Below are 21,690 nucleotides of genomic sequence, written 5' to 3'. Positions count from 1 at the left end.
GGGTGAGCAGTTGGGTAGAATACTGCATGCATACACATTTTCTCATATTTCTCCACAAATAGAAGGGCTGAAGTTTGTGTCTCCAACATGGTGCCTGTGGGCATCTCTCTTGGCACCTCCTTGCCCCTCCTGATTTCCATTTTATTTCTTAAGACTTTTCTTTTTTTTAGGGGAAAAAAAAACCCTGGGAGGCTAGCTTGCTGCAAAGCGAAGTGTTGCCCTCCAGGACCAATTTTATTTGGGTTCAAAAGAGTGTGCTTGTGCTTTGAAGCTCAGACCCCAACCCCTGCCCTGTACTTGAGTTCTTGGGCAAGTTACTCTTGTTGTGGTTTCACCAGTCTGACTTTCTGGGAAATGAGTATTTTGTGACTGGACATGCCCACCATGGTAGCCATGTTGTGAGAACACCCATTAAAATTCTTTCAAATTCCAAATGTGCCGACAGACTCAGAAAGATTGAGCACCCCTGGACCTGAGGTTTACTTTTGTTTTGTTATTAATGGGAGCTGAAGACTCCCATTATCTGGAGGGGTCCAGATAATTCCTTTCAGCCTCCAGAATGCCACCACCAATGGCTGTGGCCCTGTTTCTTAGGGTCTCTCCAAGGGGAGGACTACAGGAATTTTCTACATGAGGCTTTTAACCTGCACCTTTAGCAAGGTTTCTTCTTCCGGATTCTTTGCGGAATTAAGATCGGCTCCTTTAGACATTTTTTTCCCCCAGGAGGCTTTCTTTCTCTGCCTTTCTATATGTTTCATTACACCATTACTAGATGGTGTTGTGGTATAACAGAATTGCACAAATACACAAGGGTCTCATTCTGCCATTTCTAAATAATACCACACTTTCCACAATCTAAAAAAAGCTGGGGAAATGGTTGCAAAGAGTGGGAGAGGCGCTAGAGGGTAACTAAGGACCTGCAAACTACTGTAAGTATGCACATAATAAAAGCTTCATGTAGAAAGGCTCAAAATCTCGCGTCCGCAGACAAAACCAAAAGGATGGACTATTTTATTTCTTAGTTTATTTCTTTAAGAATATTTTGTCCTACTTTTCCACTACAGTCAGCCTCCTCAAGGCAACTTATAAACTCACATTAAAAATGATATAACTTATCAACAACAAATCATTAAAATTAAGCTTAAAACAGTGGTTGAAAGTAGAAGAAATAATCGCAAAAAAATGAAGAAGAATGACAGTCAAGACACACAGACATAACAGGGATTGTTCGCTATTGAAAAACACAGGCAAACAAGACTTATTAGATATGTTGCCAGGTGAATTTGTCTAGCAAGGGGAGCATTACAACTGGGGTACCACCACAGAAAACTCTCTCTCTCTCTCGTAACTACCTGCCCCTAACATCTGAAGGCCCAGAGAAGAGGCTCAGTGAAGATTTTAATCAGTGGGCCAGTTCATATGGAAACAGGTGGTCCTTACAATGTTTTCTGCTTGGCTCTTATGCTATTACTGACACAGGCCGGCTCTGCCCTGCTCCAGATGCAGTTCTCCACCCCATTAGGCACCACCCCTAACTTGCAGTGCCACATTGGACCCAAAAGGGAAAAGGACAGCACCCTTCACCAGCTTTCTCTCTCTTCTTTCCAAGCTGTGTCTGAAATTGAGAAGCTGAAGGACACTTTCGCCAGGATCATCTTTTACTTGGAAGAGAAAGGCATGGCCAAGGGTGGGTGCATATGATACTTGGCAGAACTCTGTGTACTTAGCTAGATTTATATCCCGCCCCTATCCTGAAGCATCAGGGCAGCTACCAGTAATGTTCTAGAAGGATGTTACAGCAAAGAGTCCTGGGAGATATATCAAGAAAAACAGATTTATTGTGGCACAAACCTCTATGAGCTTTTCTACACAAAGCTATTAATACACTCTATCTACTTTTGCTTTGTTGCAGAATTGAGATTCAAGCTCTACACAAAGCCCCCCCCCCCCCCGCTTTTCCACTACATAAACCTGTAGGTGACACTGTGCTATAACGGAATAACACAATTACAAAAGTACAAAATACACTTCTTTTCATTTTCAGAAATAATACGCCATTTTCCACATTCTAAAAAATACCGCGAAAGGGCTCTCAATAAATAGAAGTGAAACCGGAGGACACAATGTCATCTAAAGAACCCATAAACAACTGCACACAATAAATGCCTTGTGTAGAAAAGCTGCATAAATGAGATGCTACATCTTTTTCAAGCATCAGATGAAGTAGCTCGGGGACAGCCTTCCCCAGCCTAGTGCCCTCCAAGTGTGTTGGACTACAACTCCCAGCATCCCCAGCCAGTCATGCTGTGGCTATAGGATGCTGGGAGTTGTAGTCCAACACATATGGAGGGCAGCAGGTTGGGGAAGGCTGCTTTAGTCCCTTGAGCATTTATTCCACAATAAATCTATGCATCTTTAAAGTGCCACAGACAGGACTCTTTTTTGGGATGGGGGGATTGGAATGGACTGATGTTCTTACGGCCAGAGCATGCCCCATTTTTGACCCCTCCATGGCCACAACATAGATGGCGGAACATTTCCAACCGTGGAGTGGCCCAGCAGGCAGACTGGGTGGTTTCTGACTGGCTGTTCTTGTTCTGTGCACAAAGAACACTCTCCATGTTCAGACAGGCACTTCTAAAGTAACCTAAGGCCACTTGACAAGCAAATCTGGATGATGGGATTGCACCCTGGTATTTTGCACCAAGAAAACTGATCAAATGGTTCCAGAAGGGTGTGAGGGAGAGAGATTGATTCATCAATCAAAATGTTTTACATTGATTCATTAATGAATTAAGTGCTGCAAGCTTTCAAAAAAAACCCCAAGCTTTCAAAAAGAAATTGCAGAACAATTGATTCCTCTGAACAACAGGGGGTGAAGGTGAGGGTGGAAAGCTTCAAGGAAGGAAAAATGGGAGAATTGGAAAAGAATAGATGCTTGCATGTCCAGGCTGGATTCTTGGCTCCAAGGCACCGACGGACAATGTGAATGGCCCCCCCATTGGCCAGGGGCTGTAAGACTGTTGTACCAAAAGAAACAAAACCAATGCACCTTCTTCCATCTTTCACTGCAGTGCCTTATCGTCTAGCCATTCGAGAGGCTGCAGAACACATTAAAAACGAAGTGGCGCAACTCAAAGACGGTAATGTAGGGATACAGGCATAACTCTTGACAGAGATGCTCTCGCAGAACATTTTCTCCATTTGTGCCCCCAAACATTGTTCCCTGCATGCATGTAGTCTCCTCATCCATTCCCAAATGCCCCACATACACCATGGATATTTTTTTATTTATGATTACATTTATATCGAGCCAGTATGATGTAGTGGCAAGAGTGTTGGGCTGGGAGCTGGGAGATCCGGGTTCTAGCCCCCACTCGGCCATGGAAGCTCACTGGGTGACTTTGGGCCAGTCACACACTCTCAGCCCAACCTACCTCACAGGGTTGTTGTTGTGAGGATAAAATGGAGAGGAGGAGGGTAATGTAAGCCGCCTTGGGTTCCTTGCAAGAGGAATAAAGGCGGGATATAAATGCAATAATAATAATTAAAAAAAAATTTTTTTTCCTCTTGCAAGGAACCCAAGGCAGCTTACGTGGTCCTCCTCACCTCCATTTTGTCCTCACAACAACCCTGTGAGAGACAGTGAGTGGCTAAAAATCATCTAATGAACTTCATAGCCGAGCTGGAACTAGAACCCAGATCTCCTGAGTCCCAATCCATGACTCTAACCACTACACCATATTGACTCTCAGTTATCTTTGCATCCATGGTTAACTGAACTATGTTGTTGTGTCCGCTTAGGTGCATATATCTGGGAAGGTGTGAAAATAACTCCTTTAAGTACAAGTACATTTTTGCTGGAGCTTCAGGCTTTATTGTGGCTACTGGCCATGAGACTTAAATTGACCGTGATGGGCTCTATGCCATTGAATACCAATTGCTCAGGAGGAAAACAACAGGGGGAGATTTTTATGCCCAGCTGATGAGCTTCCAGAGCACCTGCTTGACCGCTGTGTGAAACAGGACCAAAGCCAGCCCTGCCATACAGCAGGTGAAGTGACATGCTTCAGGCCGCACAGTTCAATGAAGGGGGGCAGTAAGAAAGATGAAGGTAGGAACTGGGGTCTGAATAGTGCAGCAATACTTTTAAGTGATGGCCCTAGCTCCGTGTGTGTGTGTGTGTGGGGGGGTCATTTGGGCTCCTCTTCAGGCACTCGAATGCCTTAGGCCAGCCCTAAACAGGATGCAGGACTAGATGGACCTTTGGTCTGATCCAATGTATTGTTTTATGCCCATCCATCCAAAAGTTCAGGATGGCTTGCAAAATTGCAATCATAAAACCATATATGTTGTAATAAAAACAATTTCCTCCCTGCTCTACAGCTCCAGCCTGCGTCCCGCCATGTGGTGAGTCCAAATGTCTAGTACATTTTTATCCTTCCCCCACCCGATATTTGTCAGTGACCCCCATACCGAACTTGCATACCCACCCATCCCCCCACTCTCTCCCTGGCTTCTTTTTCTGTCCTCCCTGTGTTGTTAGCTGTTCAAGCAAAGGGCGTCTAGGGGCCCCTGTGCAATACAATCTGTACGAGTGAGTAGGGAATAAAAGTTAGTTTTGTTTTCCACCTCAAACATGGTGTCCAGCCTCTCCCTGATAACGCTGCATGATGGCAAGTGCCCTCCTCACACCCTTTGTCGGTCCTCGCAGGGTTCCAGAGAGAGGCCCGTCGTTTCCGATGTTCATCTTGCAGTATCGTGGACTGCCAGCTGCCCATCGATTGCCCAGGTACACATCCCCTTTGGTTCTTCCTTGAATTTCCTTTTCTACAGATTTGCTGGTTAAGGTGACTAGTAACGGAAAATGTTATAATGATGAGGACATCAGTGCCAGCTCCAGGTTTCTGAGGGACCTTGGGCAAGATACCCTCCAAGGGCCCCCTCCCTCAGGGACCCTGCCTTCTCACCTCCTTTGTCACCAGCTGCTATTTCACTCCTCGTCCTCATCATTGCTACCACCAGATGTTTGCTTGGCAGGAAGATAGCCAGTGAGCGAGGAGGCAGGGGCTGCTACTTCTCCTTCTCAGCACTGCTGTCTGGGCCAGAGCAAGACACAAGTGAACCAGCAAATTGCAATGGAGAAGAGGAGGAGCAACTCCAGGAGACTCTTTGTCGGGGGGCACCTGCTAGGGAATAGGCCCTCAGCAGGCGCCCTATCATGCCTATCCTTGATGCTGACCCTGTACAAAACAGGGTCTCATGCCCACAACCCTGGAAGACATATGGAAGGTGTGCCATGGAGCGGGGAGGGGAGATCAGGATGGCCAAGGCATAGACGAGCACATGCTTAGCGTGCCAAAGGTCCCAGCTTCAATCCCTGGCATCTCCAGGTAGGGCTAGGAAAGACTCCTGCCTAACAACCCTGGAGAGCTGATGCCAACCAGTGTAGATCAGCCTTTTCCAATCTGGTGCCCTCCAGGTGTTTTGTACTACAACTCCCATCAGCCCCAAATAGCAAGCATTAAAGGATTATGGGAGCTGTAGTCCAGAACATCTGGAGGGAACCAGGTTAGGGAAGGTTGACATAGACAATACTGACAGAAGATGGGGGAGGGAGAAATAGCACTAATGGTGGGAAGAGGAAAAAAGGAGAATATGTCTCTGATGCTATAGGCAGAAGTGTTTTGTTGTATATAAATGCTCAACGTGTTTCAGAGAGCAATTTTCTCCTTCGTCAAGAGCAATAGTCTAACAATAAAACAAGATAAACCAGAATAAATACATGTAGTTCTTCTAAAAAACTGGATAAACACACATAGAGACAAACACTCATAAATTCTATCCACAAGTTTTTGTTTTGTCTATCTACAAACCCACATATCTCAAAACAATGATGTACTGGCTCACTTGAGGGAGTTGCAGTAAAAACAAAAGACATGGTTTTCTTCTTACTTGTAAAATGTTTTGTCATTCCATGTATAACAGCTCTCTGTTGGTTAATATCAGAACTTAAATGGATTTTATTTACCCACATGTCAAACATATATAAAACATTACAACTCTCCATTAGCCACAAGGATCCTCTCCTCGCATCCCTACAGGAATGTAATCGCTGCTCCACAAAAAGGCGTTTTGAAAAAACAGTTACTAATTTTATGAAAGTTACCTTCTACAGTTATCCATCCTTCATAGGCAATACTAGCCTAGACGGTCCAATGGTCTACTCTGTGTAAGGCAGCCTCCTGTGTTCCACACAGTGCCCCTGCTTAGATGATGACACAGCAAACTGTGCTCATAGCAAGCAGAAGGGTCTATGGGCTTTTCTACACAAGGCTGTTAATCCACTACATCTAATTTCAGTTTCATAGCAAAATTGAGATCCAAGCACTAGAAGAGGAGTGTTTCCTTTCCCGCTTTCCCCCTGTTGTTGTTCAGTCATTAAATTGTGTCCGACTCTTGGTGACCCCATGGACCATAGCACGCCAGGCCTTTCTGTCCTCCACCCTCTCCCAGAGTGTGCTCAAGTTCATATTCGTTGCATCAGTGATGCTATCTAGCCATCCCATCCTCTGCCGTCCCCTTCTCCTTTTGCCTTCAATCCTTCCCAGCATCAGGGTCTTTTCCAGTGAGTTTTCTCTTCGCATTAGGTGGCCAAAATATTTGAGCTTCAGCTTCAGTATCTGTCCTTCCAATGAGCAGTCAGGGGTTGATTTCCTTTAGGATGGACAGATTTGACCTCCTTGCAGTCCAGGGGACTTGTAAGAGTCTTCTCCAGCACCACAGTTCGAAAGCATCAATTCTTCGGCACTCAGCCTTCCTTATAGTCCAGCTGTCACAGCCATACGTTACTACTGGGAAAACCATAGCTTTGATTAGACGGACCTTTGTCAGCAAGGTGATGTCTCTGCTTCTTACTATGCTGTCTAGGTTTGCCATAGCATTCCTCCCAAGGAGCAAGCGTCTTTTAATTTCATGGCTACAGTCACCGTCTGCGGTGATCTTGGAGCCCAAGAAAATAAAATCTGTCACTGCTTCCATTTCTTCCCCTTCTATATGCCACGAAGTGATGGGGTCAGATGCCATGATCTTAGTTTTTTCAATGTTGAGTTTCAAACCAGCTTTTGCACTCTCCACTTTCACCCTCAACAAGAGGCTTTTTAGATCCTCTTCGCTTTCTGCCATTAGGGTGGTATCGTCTGCGTATCTGAGGTTGTTGATAATTCCCCCAGCAATCTTAATTCCGACCTCTGATTCATCCAACCCAGCGTTTCTCACGATGTACTCTGTATATAAGTTAAATAAGCAGGGTGACAATATGCAGCCTTGTCATACTCCTTTCCCAATTTTGAACCAATCGGTTGTTCCATATCTGGTTCTTACTGTTGCTTCTTGACCCTCGTACAGGTTTCTCAGGAGACAGGTAAGGTGGTCTGGTACTCCCATCTCTTTAAGAATTTGCCATAGTTTGTTGTGATCCACACAATCAAAGGCTTTAGCGTAGTCGATGAAGCAGAAATAGATGTTTTTCTGGAATTCTCTTGCTTTCTCCATGATCCAGCAAATGTTGGTGATTTGATCTCTAGTTCTTCTGCCTCTTCGAAACCCAGCTTGTACTTCCGGTAGTTCTCGGTTCACATACTGCTGAAGCCTAGCTTGTAGGATTTTGAGCATAACCTTGCTGGCATGTGAAATGAGCGCAATTGTACGGTAGTTTGAACGCCCTTTGGCATTGCCCTTCTTTGGAACTGGAACGTAAACTGACCTTTTCCAGTCTTGTGGCCACCGCTGAGTGTTCCAAATTTGTTGGCATATTGAGTGCAGCACTTTAACAGAATCATCTTTTAGGATTTGAAATAGCTCAGCTGGAATACTGTCATCTCCGCTAGCTTTGTTGTTAATAATGCTTCCTAGGGCCCACTTGACTTCACTCTCTAGGATGTCCGGCTCAAGTTCAGTGAGTGCACTATCATGGCTATCAGGGTCATTAAGATCTTTCCTGTATAGTTCTTCTGTGTATTCTTTCCACCTCCTCTTAAGCTCATCTGCTTCTGTTAGGTCCCTGCCTTCTTTGTCCTTTATCATGCCCGTCTTTGTGCAAAACGTTCCCTTGAGATCTCCGATTTTCTTGAAAAGATCTCTAGTCTTTTCCATTCCATTGTTTTCCCCGATTTCTTTGCATTGTTCATTTAAGAAGGCCTTCTTGTCTCTCCTTGCTATTCTCTGGAACTCTGCATTCAGTTGGATATATCTTCCCCTTCCTTCCTTGCTTTTCGCTTCCCTTCTTTCCTCAGCTACTTGTAAAGCCTCATCAGACAGCCACTTTGCTTTCTTACATTTCTTTTTCTTTGGGATGGATTTAGTTGCTGCCTCCTGAACAATGTTACAGACCTCTGTCCATAGTTCCTCAGGCACTCTGTCTAACAGGTCTAATCCCTTAAATCTATTCCTCACCGTATATTCATAAGGGATATGATTTAGGTCATACCTGAACGGTTTAGTGGTTTTCCCTACGTTCTTCAATTTCAGCCAAAATTTTGCAACAAGAAGCTCATGATCTGAGCCACAGTCAGCTCCAGGTCTTGTTTTTACTGAATGTATAGAGCTTCTCCATCTTTGGCTGCAAAGGACATAATCAATCTGATTTTGATATTGACCATCTGGTGATGTCCATGTGTAGCATCACCTCTTGTGCTGTTGGAAAAGAGTGTTTGCTATGATCAGCGTGTTCTCTTGGCAAAACTCTATTAGCCTTTGTCCTGCTTCATTTTGTACACCAAGGCCATGCTTGCCTGTTATCCCGGTGGATTCGTACTGAGATCATTCTATCGTTTTTGAGATTGTACCCCAGTACTGCTTGTCCCACCCTTTTGTTGACTATGAGTGCTACTCCATTTCTTCTAAGGGATTCTTGCCCACAGTAGTAGATATAATGGTCATCTAATTTAATTCACCAATGCTTGTCCATTTTAGTTGGCTGATTCCCAAGATTTCGATGTTCAGTCTTGCCATCTCATGTGTGACCACCTCCAGCTTCCCGTGATAAATTGATCTTACATTCCAGGTTCCTAAACAATATTGTTCTTTACAACATCGGACTTTCTTTTCACCACCAGACACATACACAGCTGAGTGTCCTTTCGGCTTTGGCCCAGCCACTTCATTTATTTATTATTTTTTGCACTTATATCCTGCCTTTTTTCCTCTTGCAAGGAACCCCAGGTGGCTTACATCCTCCTCTCCATTTTAGCCTCACAACAACAACCCTGTGAGGTTGGTTGGGCTGAGAGTCTGTGACTGGCCCAAAGTCACCCAGTGAGCTTCCATGGCCGAGTGGGGACTAGAACCCGGATCTCCCGGCTCCCAATCCAACACTCTTTCTGGCGCTCCTTGGAAATTCCCTCTGCTCTTCCCCAGTAGTATATTGGACACCTTTGGACCTGAGGGGCTCATCTTCCGGCATCATATCTTTTAGCCTCGTGATACGTTCCATGGAGTTTTCTTGGGAAGAATACTGGAGTGGGTTGCCATTTCCTTCTCCAGTGGACCACATTTTGTCAGAACTCTCCGCCATGACCTGTCCGTCTTGGGTGGCACTGTGGTATAATAGAATAGTGAAAATATACAAGGAGGAATTGCACTTTCTTTTGCATTGTCCCTGCTCTACAAAAACTTGCTGAAAGTGCTGTTTGCAAACAGAAGTGGAACTGGAGGGTCATGAGTCTAAAGCACCCATCAACAACCATGAGCCGGGAATGATGAGCGCACAACAAATGCCTCGTGTAGAAAAGCTCCATGTCTCTAATCATGGTGAACCACTGTCTAGTGTTACAATGAATCTCTGCTAAAAAGAAAACTGTTTGATTTCTCCCACCGCCCCCATCCCTTATCTCCCTCCAGTTCAAGATGTGCACAAAAATGAAGGGGATGTTACTCTTCTCAGCTGCGAGGTTAAATTCCAGATTCCCTCAGACTGCACTTACAGATGGAAATTTGCCAATGATGTGAGTGACTCTTTGCAGATCAGAACTAGCTCTTGAACAAAGCCCTGAGTGAATGCCCAGCTCAGCCTTCTCCAACCTGGTGCCCTCTGGATCACAAATCCCATCATTCCATGGGGCGGGGTGGGGTGAGAAGAATTTAATTATACATTACGTGCAGTCCCAGTCTGACAAGAGAAGTTCTCCACATGTTGCCTTTGTGTTAAAGGCAGGGAAAGAATTCTGTTTGTCATCAGTGATGTCCCAGGCACTACCCAATAGATGCCTCTGACCTGCATGAAACCAGTTTCTAGTCCACATGGTAATGGTTTCACTTGTTATGGGAAGAAATTGCATTTCTCCAGCCACAGTGGGTTGCTATTTGAATGCTGGGAAACTAATTCCTTTGTTTGCTTGCTTGCTTGCAAGAGGGGTGGAGTATGCGTGGCATCCATCTGAATTCTGTGCAACCAATGATCTCTATAAACTGATTGACTGGAAAGCTCCTAAACAGCATCTGCCCATAATTTTTCAAATCCAGGACTGAGAAGTCTGTAATACAGGGGTAGGGAATGTATGGCTCTCCAGATGTTGTTGGCCTACAATTCCCATCATCCCTGACTATTGGCCATGCTGGCTGGGGCTGATGGGAGTTGCAGTACAACATCTGTAGAACCAGACATTCTCCTCCTCTGCTGTAATAGAAATGCATATCCCTGTAGTATTATATAGTAAAATGTTCCTTGATCTCACTCCCCCTCCAGTGGCAGAAATAAGAAGTGACTGTAACTTGCCTGTCATGGATTGTTTGTCTTTCTGCCTCTGCCGCTATGCTCTGCTTATTGCCCTGCCCCTCTCTGTAGTCCTTCCTCCTTCTCTAAGCTTAAGGTGACATCAAAGGGATGGAGGAGGGAGGCCAGTACCTCTCCCCTCACTGCTCCCCACTGCTGGATCCACCACAGCCACTTGAAGAAAAGGAATTTTTAATACACAAATTATAACCGGATCGTAAACAAGGCTGCAGTCCTAGGCCTGCTTGTTTAAAAGTTAACGCTGTCAAAATCAACAGAACTTCCTTCAGAGGAACTATGTTTAGGATGGGAGCATAAACACAGGAAAAGCTGTCATTTCTCTTTAAGAAATCTAACAGGTAGGACAAAGCTTTTCCCCACACCCCAAAATCCATTTTGCCCCTTCTGTGCTCCTGCCTCAGTATTGTTTCTACTCAGTGGAGGTGGGTTGCTCCAATGTAAGTGGGCAGTGAATCTGCTCCAGGTGTCAGTCGGAACCAGTCAGAAGTCTGAAGGAGCTATCCAAGGTGCAAAGCAAAGCTCCTTTAGAGTTCTGACTAAAACCCGGACTGGATTCACTGCTTTACTGACATCGGAGCCACCAGCCTCCACTGTTTCTACTGCCATCATAGTCTCCAGGCATATACAGGGGTCTAATTCCAACATGATGTTTTACACCAGGGTGCAGGACCTCAGGGCCAGGAGTCAAATCCAGCGTGCTTGGGGTCCCAGTCTGGCCCTCTGGGTTTCCCCACACAGCCAAACTCCCTTTTCCTGGCCTCACCGCCCTGACCTGTGACTGCCAACCATTTAGTGGTTTCCTGGCTTTCATGCAGTTTTCCCCTATTCTAAAAGGTTGTAATGCCTAAGGCTGAGCTACTGGGAATAAGAGCTTTAAGCTAAAATATGCTGGTATTTTTGATATTTTGGCCTTTTGCCTTCAGCCCCACCCACCACTGAAATACCCCCCGCCCCCCGAGCTTCTCTGAAATGGAATTCAGCCTTCGGGATGAAAGAGGTTCAACACCCTGATCTTATACAGTAAAGTTGCTGTACAGTAGTTTCTTCCTAGCTCCTTTTGCATGCTCAACATTTCTCCCAAATGTATCCCCTATTTGGTTGGATCTTGGGCTGACCACATCCTGGAGACTCACGAGACCTGCCTTCTCCAACCTGGTGCCCTCCAGATGTCTTGGACTCCCATTATCACTGACCCCTGGGTCATGCTGGCAGGGCCTGATGGGAGTTGTAGTCCAACACATCTGGAGGGCACCCGGTTGGAAGATGCTGCACTAGATCAGAAGCTGTACCCCGCTGCCGCCCCCCCACACACACACACAATGCACAATTAGAATTGCATGAGGGGGAGAGCAGGGATGAAGGGTAAAGGGAAGAGAAAGAGCAAGACTAGAGGCTAGAAAAGGAGAGAAAGAGCGAGGCTCAAGACTGGGAGTGGGGAGAGCGAGAGCGCAGAAGAAAGGTCTGGGTGAGTAGAAGATTAGGCTGGGCCAGAAAGCCACTCTTTCCTTCTCTGCCTGCCTGCCAACAGCTGATCTGCAGCAGGTTCAGGATCAAGAAGGAGAACCTGGAGTCCTGATAACCTTTTTCAAGGTTTGTATTACAAATACATTTTTGAAGGGGACAAGAAGAGCTTCATGGGTGCCTTGCACGATATTGTTGCTGGCAGAATCCATTTCCCCCAGCTATTGTGAGGATTGCAGCTAAACTCAGAGACAAGTCTGAGAGGGGTGGCAGATGACATCAGCATCCCTGCTAATAAAAAAGCATTGACACTGCATCCTTGTGAGCCCTGGCTTCACTACACCCCTGACGTTACCCTTCCAATGGCTGGAGGGCTGCTGCAGGGATGACACAATGGGGGGGGGGTGCCAATAGGCCAAGCTCCTTCCTAGCTCTCCTCCTTGCGTGATTCTCATCACATGGGAAGTGAATGTCTAAATAGAACTACTGACAATGAAAATTCTCCATCGAGTCAAAAGGGTTGGATTCTAAGGAAATGCTGGCCTTGAGAAAATGACACGGAAGAGTTGCATCTGGGCTGCTCTACCCCATTTAAAAATGTAAAAGAGAAAGAGAGAGAGACACAGAGAGAGAGAGAGAGAGAGAATTGCACACCATGTTCAGAGGCTACTTCCAGGTGAGGGTTTTATCACACCATCACCATGCCTCATTCACAGAATTTTACAGAGAGCCTTCCTCTACTTGCAGCCCTCCTGAGTTTTCCCACTGCCTCTTCCATCGCTTTTCTTACCGCAGAACATCAGTGAAGGAGAAAAAGATAGAATAGCTGCCCAATGCTTTCTAACTGGTAGCGCTGAGACCCCCTTACTCCCCTGGAAGCACCCTGAGTTCAGCCAGCGACATCTCCTTTGTCCTATCCCTTGCCCAGAGCCCTGACACTGAGTTCTCCACGCCCCTCCTCCAGTATCTTATATCACCTCTGTCCACCTCTCCACCTGCAGATCAGAACGGAGGAACTTTCCCTCTTCCATGACCTGAATTTTGGGTTTGATCCCTCCCTCCTGATCCGGCCCACCCTGGGATCCCATCATGGAACAATTGTCTGCCAGATTGCCGAGGACAACGATGTGTTGATCAGGAAGTTCTTCTACCTCAACGGTGAGGATTCTGAGCCTGTGGTGGTACAGAGAGGCTCCTCAAGACAGACCTCTATTGGGAGGTGCAGGTGGTTGCTAAGGGAGGCCTAGAGTAGGTTTGCTTACAGCTGGATTGGGCTTAGATGCAAATGTGGAGCTGTGGCCTCCGTTGTTTGTGATGGTGATGATCATGATATTTTACAAGTGTAACTTGCAGCAAAATGTTGCAGTATGGAGCACTCCTGTTCAGGGTTCCAGCCAGTCAGCCAAGCCCGTTTCTAGGAAACTCTCTTCCATCCTCTGTCTCCCCTGCCACCCCCAACACTCAGCATTGCTTGGCCACTGAACTTGCTCATTCTTCTCTAAGCTCCTTCATTGGTTACTGGGGACCACCAAAACCTTTCCCCTTGGGTCCAGAGCACTGCCCCATTCCATCAGACTTTTTAACTTATTTTTGCCTACCCTCATTCTGTTATCATCCCTCCTGCACCCCTTGGAGATTTGTCATGTCTTTGTGGTTACAGATAGTGTCTAGTCTTGCCAAAATCCCCCCTCATTCACTTGCATTTGTGGGTGTGTGTTTTTAAACTTTCCAGACCCCACTTCTTTCCCCCATGTCCTCTGTGATCATTCTAGGCCATCTTGCGACATGTCAGTGTCTAGTTTTCTTTCTGTTCGCTGGATGTCCATTGCTGGTGTTTGGTTGAAGGCTTTTAGCTCAATGTTCCCCTTCATGGATCACTGCCTTGTTGTGGTGAAGGGGCTTGCGTAACTCAGTGAAGCCACAAGTTATGCCGTGCAGGGCCACCCAAGATGGACAGGTCATGGCGGAGAGTTCTGACAAAATGTGGTCCACTGGAGAAGGAAATGGCAACCCATTCCAGTATTCTTGCCAAGAAAACCCCATGGAAAGTATCACAAGGCTAAAAGAGATGACGCCGGAAGATGAGCCCCTCAGGTCGGAAGGTGTCCAATATACTACTGGGGAAGAGCAGAGGGTATTTCCAAGTAGTGCCAGAAAGAGTGAAGCGGCTGGGCCAAAGCCAAAAGGACACTCAGCAGTGGATGTGTCTGGTGGTGAAAAGAAAGTCTGATGCTGTAAAGAACAATATTGTTTAGGAACATGGAATGTCAGATCAATGAATCAAGGGAAGCTGGAGGTGGTCAAACATGAGATGGCAAGATTGAACATCGACATCTTGGGAATCAGCGAACTAAAATGGACAAGCATGGGCAAATTAAATTAGGTGACCATTATATCTACTACTGTGGGCAAGAATCCCTTAGAAGAAATGGAGTAGCACTCATAGTCAATAAAAGGGTGGGAAAAGCAGTACTGGGGTACATTCTCAAAAATGACAGAATGATCTCAGTACGAATCCAAGGCAAACCATTCAACATCACAGTAATTCAAGTCTATGCCCCAACCACTGATGCCGAAGAAGCTGAGGTTGATCGGTTCTATGAAGACCTACAACACCTTCTAGAACTAACACCAAAAAAAGATGTCCTTTTCATCATAGGGGATTGGAATGCTAAAGTAGGAAGTCAAGAAATCACCAGGATAACAGGCAAGCATGGCCTTGGTGTACAAAATGAAGCAGGACAAAGGCTAATAGAGTTTTGTCAAGAGAACATGCTGATCACAGCAAAAACTCTTTTCCAACAGCACAAGAGGCGACTCTACACATGGACATCACCAGATAGTCAATATCAAAATCAGATTGATTATGTCCTTTGCAGCCAAAAGATGGAGAAGCTCTATACAGTCAGTAAAAACAAGACCTGGAGCTGACTGTGGCTCAGATCATGAGCTTCTTATTGCAAAATTTCAGCTGAAGAATTGAAGAACATAGGGAAAACCACTAAACCATTCAGGTATGACCTAAATCATATCCCTTATGAATATACAGTGGAGGTGACAAATAGATTTAAGGGATTAGACTTGATAGACAGAGTGCCTGAGGAACTATGGATGGAGGTCCGTAACATTGTTCAGGAGGCAGCAACTCAATCCATCCCAAAGAAAAAATGCAAGAAAGCAAAGTGGCTGTCTGATGAGGCTTTACAAGTAGCTGAGGAAAGAAGGGAAGCGAAAAGCAAGGAAGGAAGGGGAAGATATACCCAACTAAATGCAGAGTTCCAGAGAATAGCAAGAAGAGACAAGAAGGCCTTCTTAAACCAACAATGCAAAGAAATCGAGGAAAACAATAGAATGGGAAAACTAGGGGTGGACGAAAGTCACTTACCTTTCCTCGAAGGACGTTTGTGGTGGGGGGGAGGCGCTTCGCTGGTCCCCCCGCGAAGTTCCGTCCGGGGGGGAGGCTTCCCGCCTCGGCCTGGCCGAAATTCAGGCCGGACGGGAGGCTTCCCGCCTCGGCCCGGCCGAAATTCAGGCCGGGGAGGAGGCTTCCCACCTTGCCTGGCCGCGAACGCGAAAGTTAAACAAAAAACAAAAAAACGCCCCCTGATAGGCTACGTGACGACTCACGTAGCCTATCACGGCTAGATCTGCAAAGTCAGCCGTGATAGGCTACGTGAATCGTCACGTAGCCTATCACGGGTGACTTTAAAAAAAAAGCGCGTACGCGAATGGCGGCCCCCATAGGGAGCCGCCATTCGCGTTCCTTATTTAGTCGCTGTAGTCTACGTAAATGTTTACGTAGACTACAGCGACCAAATAAGGAACAGGAATGGCGGCTCCCTATGGGGGCCGCCATTATCCGTACACACTTTTTTTTTTTTTTTAAGTCACCCGTGACAGGCTACGTGACGATTCACGTAGCCTATCACGGCTGACTTTGCAAATCTAGCCCTGATAGGCTACGTGAATCGTCACGTAGCCTATCAGGCGGTGTTTTTTTTTTTTTCTTTCATTGCAATGGCGGCGGCGGCAGCCGGTCAAAAGACCGGCTGCCGCTCCCGCCTCGCTCGAACACCCGCCGAACCGCCGGCCGGACCAGCCACCGGGAGGGACATTCGGTGAAGGTAAGTCCCGTCCCGGGGGGGGGGGTGAGGGGGGTTTCAGAGGATTTCTCCCCGAGACTTGTTCGGGGGGCCAAACACGTTGGCGCTCGGCCCCCCGAAGTTTCGGGGAGAAATTCTCCGCCAACCCTAGGAAAGACTAGAGATCTTTTCAAGAAAATCGGAGATCTCAAGGGAACATTTTGTGCAAAGATGGGCATGATAAAGGACAAAGAAGGCAGGGACCTAACAGAAGCAGATGACATTAAGAAGTGGTGGCAAGAATACACAGAAGAACTATACAGGAAAGATCTTAATGTCCCTGATAGCCATAATAGTACGCTCACTGAACTTGAGCCGGACATCCTAGAGAGTGAAGTCAAGTGGGCCTTAGGAAGCATTACTAACAACAAAGCTAGCGGAGATGACAGTATTCCAGCTGAGCTATTTCAAATCCTAAAAGATGATGCTGTTAAAGTGCTGCACTCAATATGCCAACAAATTTGGAACACTCAACAGTGGCCACAAGACTGGAAAAGGTCAGTTTACATTCCAATTCCAAAGAAGGGCAATGCCAAAGAGGGTTCAAACTACCGTACAATTGTGCTCATTTCACATGCCAGCAAGGTTATGCTCAAAATCCTACAAGCTAGGCTTTAGCAGTAGGTGAACTGAGAACTACTGGAAGTACAAGCTGGGTTTCGAAGAGGCAGAGGAACTAGAGATCAAATCGCCAACATTTGCTGGATAATGGAGAAAGCAAGAGAATTCCAGAAAAAAAGTCTATTTCTGCTTCATTGACTATGCTAAAGCCTTTGATTGTGTGGATCACAACAAACTGTGGCAAATTCTTAAAGAGACGGGAGTACCAGACCACCTTACCTGTCTCCTGAGAAACCTGTACGAGGGTTAAGAAGCAACAGTAAGAACCAGACATGGAACAACCTATTGGTTCAAAATTGGGAAAGGAGTACGACAAGGCTGCATATTGTCACCCTGCTTATTTAACTTATATGCAGAGTACATCATGAGAAATGCCGGGTTGGATGAATCACAGGTCGGAATTAAGATTGCCAGGAGAGTTATCAACAATCCTCAGATAACTGATATCAACAACCTCAGCAGACGATACCACCCTAATGGCAGAAAGCGAAGAGGATCTAAAGAGCCTCTTGTTGAGGGTGAAAGTGGAGAGTGCAAAAGCTGGTTTGAAACTCAACATTAAAAAAACTAAGATCATGGCATCTGGCCCCATCACTTCCTGGCATATAGAAGGGGAAGAAATGGAAGCAGTGACAGATTTTATTTTCTTGGGCTCCAAGATCACTGCAGACGGTGACTGTAGCCATGAAATTAAAAGACGCTTGCTCCTTGGGAGGAACGCTATGGCAAACCTAGACAGCATAGTAAGAAGCAGAGACATCACCTTGCCGACAAAGGTCTGCATAATCAAAGCTATGGTTTTCCCAATAGTAACGTATGGCTGTGAGAGCTGGACTATAAGGAAGGCTGAGCGCCGAAGAACTGATGCCTTCAAACTGTGGTGCTGGAGAAGACTCTTACAAGTCCCCTGGACTGCAAGGAGGTCAAATCAGTCAATCCTAAAGGTAATCAACCCTGAGTGCCCATTGGAAGGACAGATCCTGAAGCTGAAGCTCAAATATTTTGGCCACCAAATGCGAAGAGAAAACTCCCTGGAAAAGACCCTGATGCTGGGAAGGATTGAAGGCAAAAGGAGAAGGGGATGGCAGAGGATGAGATAGCTAGATAGCATCACCAATGCAATGAATATGGACTTGAGCACGCTCCGGGAGAGAGCGGAGGACAGGAAGGCCTGGCATGCTATGGTCCATGGGGTCACGAAGAGTCGGACACGACTGAACGACTGAACAACAAAAGTTCAATGTTAGCCACTGCTTCAAAGCAAACCTGTAGGATTGGGTTTTGTGACCTCCACCTTAAAAAGTATTAGCTAACTATTTAGCTGCCCCATTGCAAGAAGTAATATAGTCTTCCCTCCTCCCTCCTCACTTCTGATTAGATTGCTGCAGCTATTTTTATCAACTTTCATCCCATCATACTCCTCAAAATGTTGGCAATCGGTGGCCTGTAGTCTAACTCAACCTGGTGACTGGGAATGATGAGACCTGCAGTCCGGCCCATCCAGGGGGCACCAGGTTGGGGAAAGCTGTTCTATCTCCATGCTCTTTGCTCCCTTCCACATGGGATTGCTGGTATTTTTAGCATCCTGCAGGGACACAAAAACAATGAGCAGGTGCCGAAGCTGTGCTTGAGGTGAGCTGCTGATCTGAAGGATGGCAGTTAAATGTTCCTTAGGGCAGTTAGATGCTCTGTGACCTGGGTATTCTTGGAGCCTTTCTACATGAGGCACTTACTGTGCGCTCATGATTCCTCACTCACGGTAGTTTCCAGGTGCTTTACACAATGTCGTCATTCTCCAGGACCTCTCCCATACTTTGTGACCAGTTCCACGGCTTTAAAAAAAAATTATTGCGGAAAGTCTAGTATTATCTGGAAGTGGCGGAATGAAACCTTCGTGTAGTTATGCAATCCTGCTATACCACAGTGCTGCCTAGTGGTTATATGCACATATAGAAAGGCAGAGAAAGAAACCCTCTAAAACACATGTGTAAAAGATCCAATCTTAATCTCATTAAGAATCTAGAAGTAGAAACCATTTTCCCCTCTCCTGCAGTGACAGAGAAAAGGCTTGGGCTAGAGAAAAAGCTCCAGGAGATGTTCAAAGCCATCCTGAATCCCCAACCAGAAGTTGGGCCAGAGGAGGTGGTTGTGAACCGCCCGCCGCCTTCCCTGCAAGAGATGCTCTCTGCACCGGATGCCCTCAGAAAGAAGAGTATCATCTTCCTCATTGTGGGGATAGCCTTGAGCTCCATGGTGTTTACACTGGGAGCAATGTGAGTATTTGCAGGGGAAGAGCGTTCTTCCAGGAAGAACTGGATTTCTAAAACGGGTATGTATTTTGTCCCATTTTTATTTTAACTCTCCTAAATGAAATAAGTGCCAGGGTGCAAGTTTGTCTGGCCAGAAGGGCTGTAGCTCAGTAGCAGAGCAATAGCTTTGCATGGAGAACGTCCTGGGTTCAATCCCCATCCTCTTCAAGTACAGCTAGAAGAAATTTGGAGAGCTGCTTCCAATAAACTGAGACCAGCCTTCCCCACCAGTATCCCCTACAGATGTTTTGGACTTCAACTCCCATCAACCCACGGAATGCTGGGAGTTGTCATCCAAAACATCTGGAGTGTACCAGACTGGGGACAGCTGGATTAGACCGCACTAAGCTGAGACAAGTGAATTATTTCTGCTCCATCCAACTAGCTTGTTTCTTTAACCTGAACAGGTGTGTCAGTGACGTACCTGATCAAGAGATTAAACTTCAGACACATGGATAGACCTCACTCAGCAACAGATTTATAAATCTTAGCTGAGTGTTCTGGGATTCAAGAATTAATTTATAGGTTGTGGTCCATGAAGTACTTCTTAAACCAAACAACACAAAGTGGTACTAATCTTAAACAGTATTAGAGAATAACAGAACTTTGCAATGATAAAACAAGCAAGATGCATCACTACATACATACAGAGTGGGGATGATCAGAAGCATAATAGAAATAGCGACTAGCACATACTTATTAAAATTAAGGGTTTTTTAAATTCCTCTTAACCAACAAGTTATCATTGAGATCTTATGGTTACCTATCTGGCAAGCATGGTTGTCAGAGCTTAAGTAATTATGTTTGGTAGGCTTTTGGTTTTCCCTGGATCTTTTTGCTCAACTCTGTCAAATAAATATTTTTATCTTTGCCAGCTAATGGGAAGTATTGGAATTTTGTTTAAATGTCCCACTGAGTTCTTCAAACAAAAACTAATTGAGGGAAGCAGACTTAAATGCCCTTTGCCTGACATCACCTACATGGATATGTTTTGGTCCATTTTACTGCCCTGAGATACATTGCAATTTGATTTTGGGTAGTAAAATGTCCCAAACAGCATTTGTGTACATTTCTTTGTACCTGTGCATGAAGGAAAGAGAATATTTGCGGAGGTTTTTATAACTAGTTGACTGAAAAAAAATTCTTGTTTTAATCTCCTTTTTAAAAAATACCCATTTTATCAGGGTATGTTTTAATTGACCAAAAGGTGTGCTTTTTAATCAGTTGTTCTAACCAATTCATCAATTAAACACTGGAGTCTTAGCTACTAACCATTGTTAGAAGAAAAGGCGATCCTTTGGAAAAACAAAACAAATAGAGGCTTTCCCTGCACCCCAGCCTCTATTACAATCACAAAAGAGCCAAGGGGGAACAAACAATGGCTCCCTTAAGCTTGTAACCCAAAATATCCCATTCCTATGCATGTTTATTCTGATGCAAAGCTCCCATTGAGATCAGTGGGACTTTCCCCAAATTAAAAAGGTGTGTAAGAATGCAGCCTTGATTGGTTAATCTGATCTGTTAAACAGTTTATAGGCCACCAGCCACCCCAGTATTTATTTATGGAAAATTATGTCTCTACAATCACTCTCACCTCTCTCTCTCTCCCCCACCCCCCCTCTCTCATGTCCTCACCCAATTCTCTTAGGACAATTTATCACTGGGCCACAGACATCAAATCGTGAACTGGGACATGGAACTTTTCTGTTCTCCTTTTTGCTGTGCCTTGGAAAAGAACGACTGCATGAGGACATCATCATTACTGCACAATTAAAAAAACCCTCAAATAAATCACGTGTTGAGCTTCCAGGAATAACTTTGAGTTTTGCAATATGTGCAAGGTGGGGCTCATGTTCAACGGTGGGTGACTTGTGAAAACCCCAAAAGATAGCAAAAGACAGAGAAGTCTTATCCAGGAAAAGAATTAGGACAGCCTTCCCCAACCTGGTGTCCTCCAGATGTTTTAGATCACGTCCCATCAACCCTGGTTAGTATGGCCAATGGTCAGGCATGCTGGGAGTTGTATTCCAAAACATCCAGAAGGCACAAAGTTGGGGAATGCTGAATTAGGGGATTATGAAAAGTTTCAGTATGGAGTGCTTCTGTTCAAGGATCTAGCCAGCCAGCCATGCCCTCTTCCAGGATATACCATTCCATTACTCCCCCAAACAGGCATTCAACATCCATGGTTACTGAGCATGCTCAGTCATCACTGGGCTACTGGGGGGAGGGTGGTCCCTTAAGGTGTTTTCCCCTAAAGATTTTTGTACTTCTGCAAACCTTGGGATTCTCCCAAACCTACTGGTATCTCCTCCTTATGTGTGGATGATTCTGCTTGGCACGCAGAGAATGAAATTTTTTATTG

The 21,690-nt window shown here is 45.6% G+C and overlaps 1 protein-coding gene across 1 annotated transcript; it reads left to right on the top strand.

The window, feature by feature from the left end:
• The first annotated feature begins 1,632 nt into the window (after positions 1–1,632).
• SPACA6 (sperm acrosome associated 6) lies at positions 1,633–21,136 on the top strand. The gene is made up of 8 exons (XM_084815271.1): positions 1,633–1,687; positions 3,075–3,143; positions 4,387–4,410; positions 4,715–4,792; positions 9,901–10,004; positions 13,255–13,411; positions 19,070–19,289; positions 20,974–21,136. The coding sequence occupies exons 1-8, from the start codon at positions 1,678–1,680 to the stop codon at positions 21,008–21,010; spliced, it is 699 nt and encodes a 232-aa protein (XP_084671397.1). The 5' UTR covers positions 1,633–1,677; the 3' UTR covers positions 21,011–21,136.
• Positions 21,137–21,690: the final 554 nt, after the last annotated feature.

Source organism: Heloderma suspectum, chromosome 10 (genome assembly GCF_057233095.1).
Source record: "Heloderma suspectum isolate Gila_16-S chromosome 10, 16-S_ref, whole genome shotgun sequence".
Taxonomy (NCBI): Eukaryota; Metazoa; Chordata; class Lepidosauria; order Squamata; family Helodermatidae; genus Heloderma; species Heloderma suspectum.
Note: the sequence above shows the minus strand (reverse complement) of the source record. Positions and strands in the feature narration are given on the sequence as shown.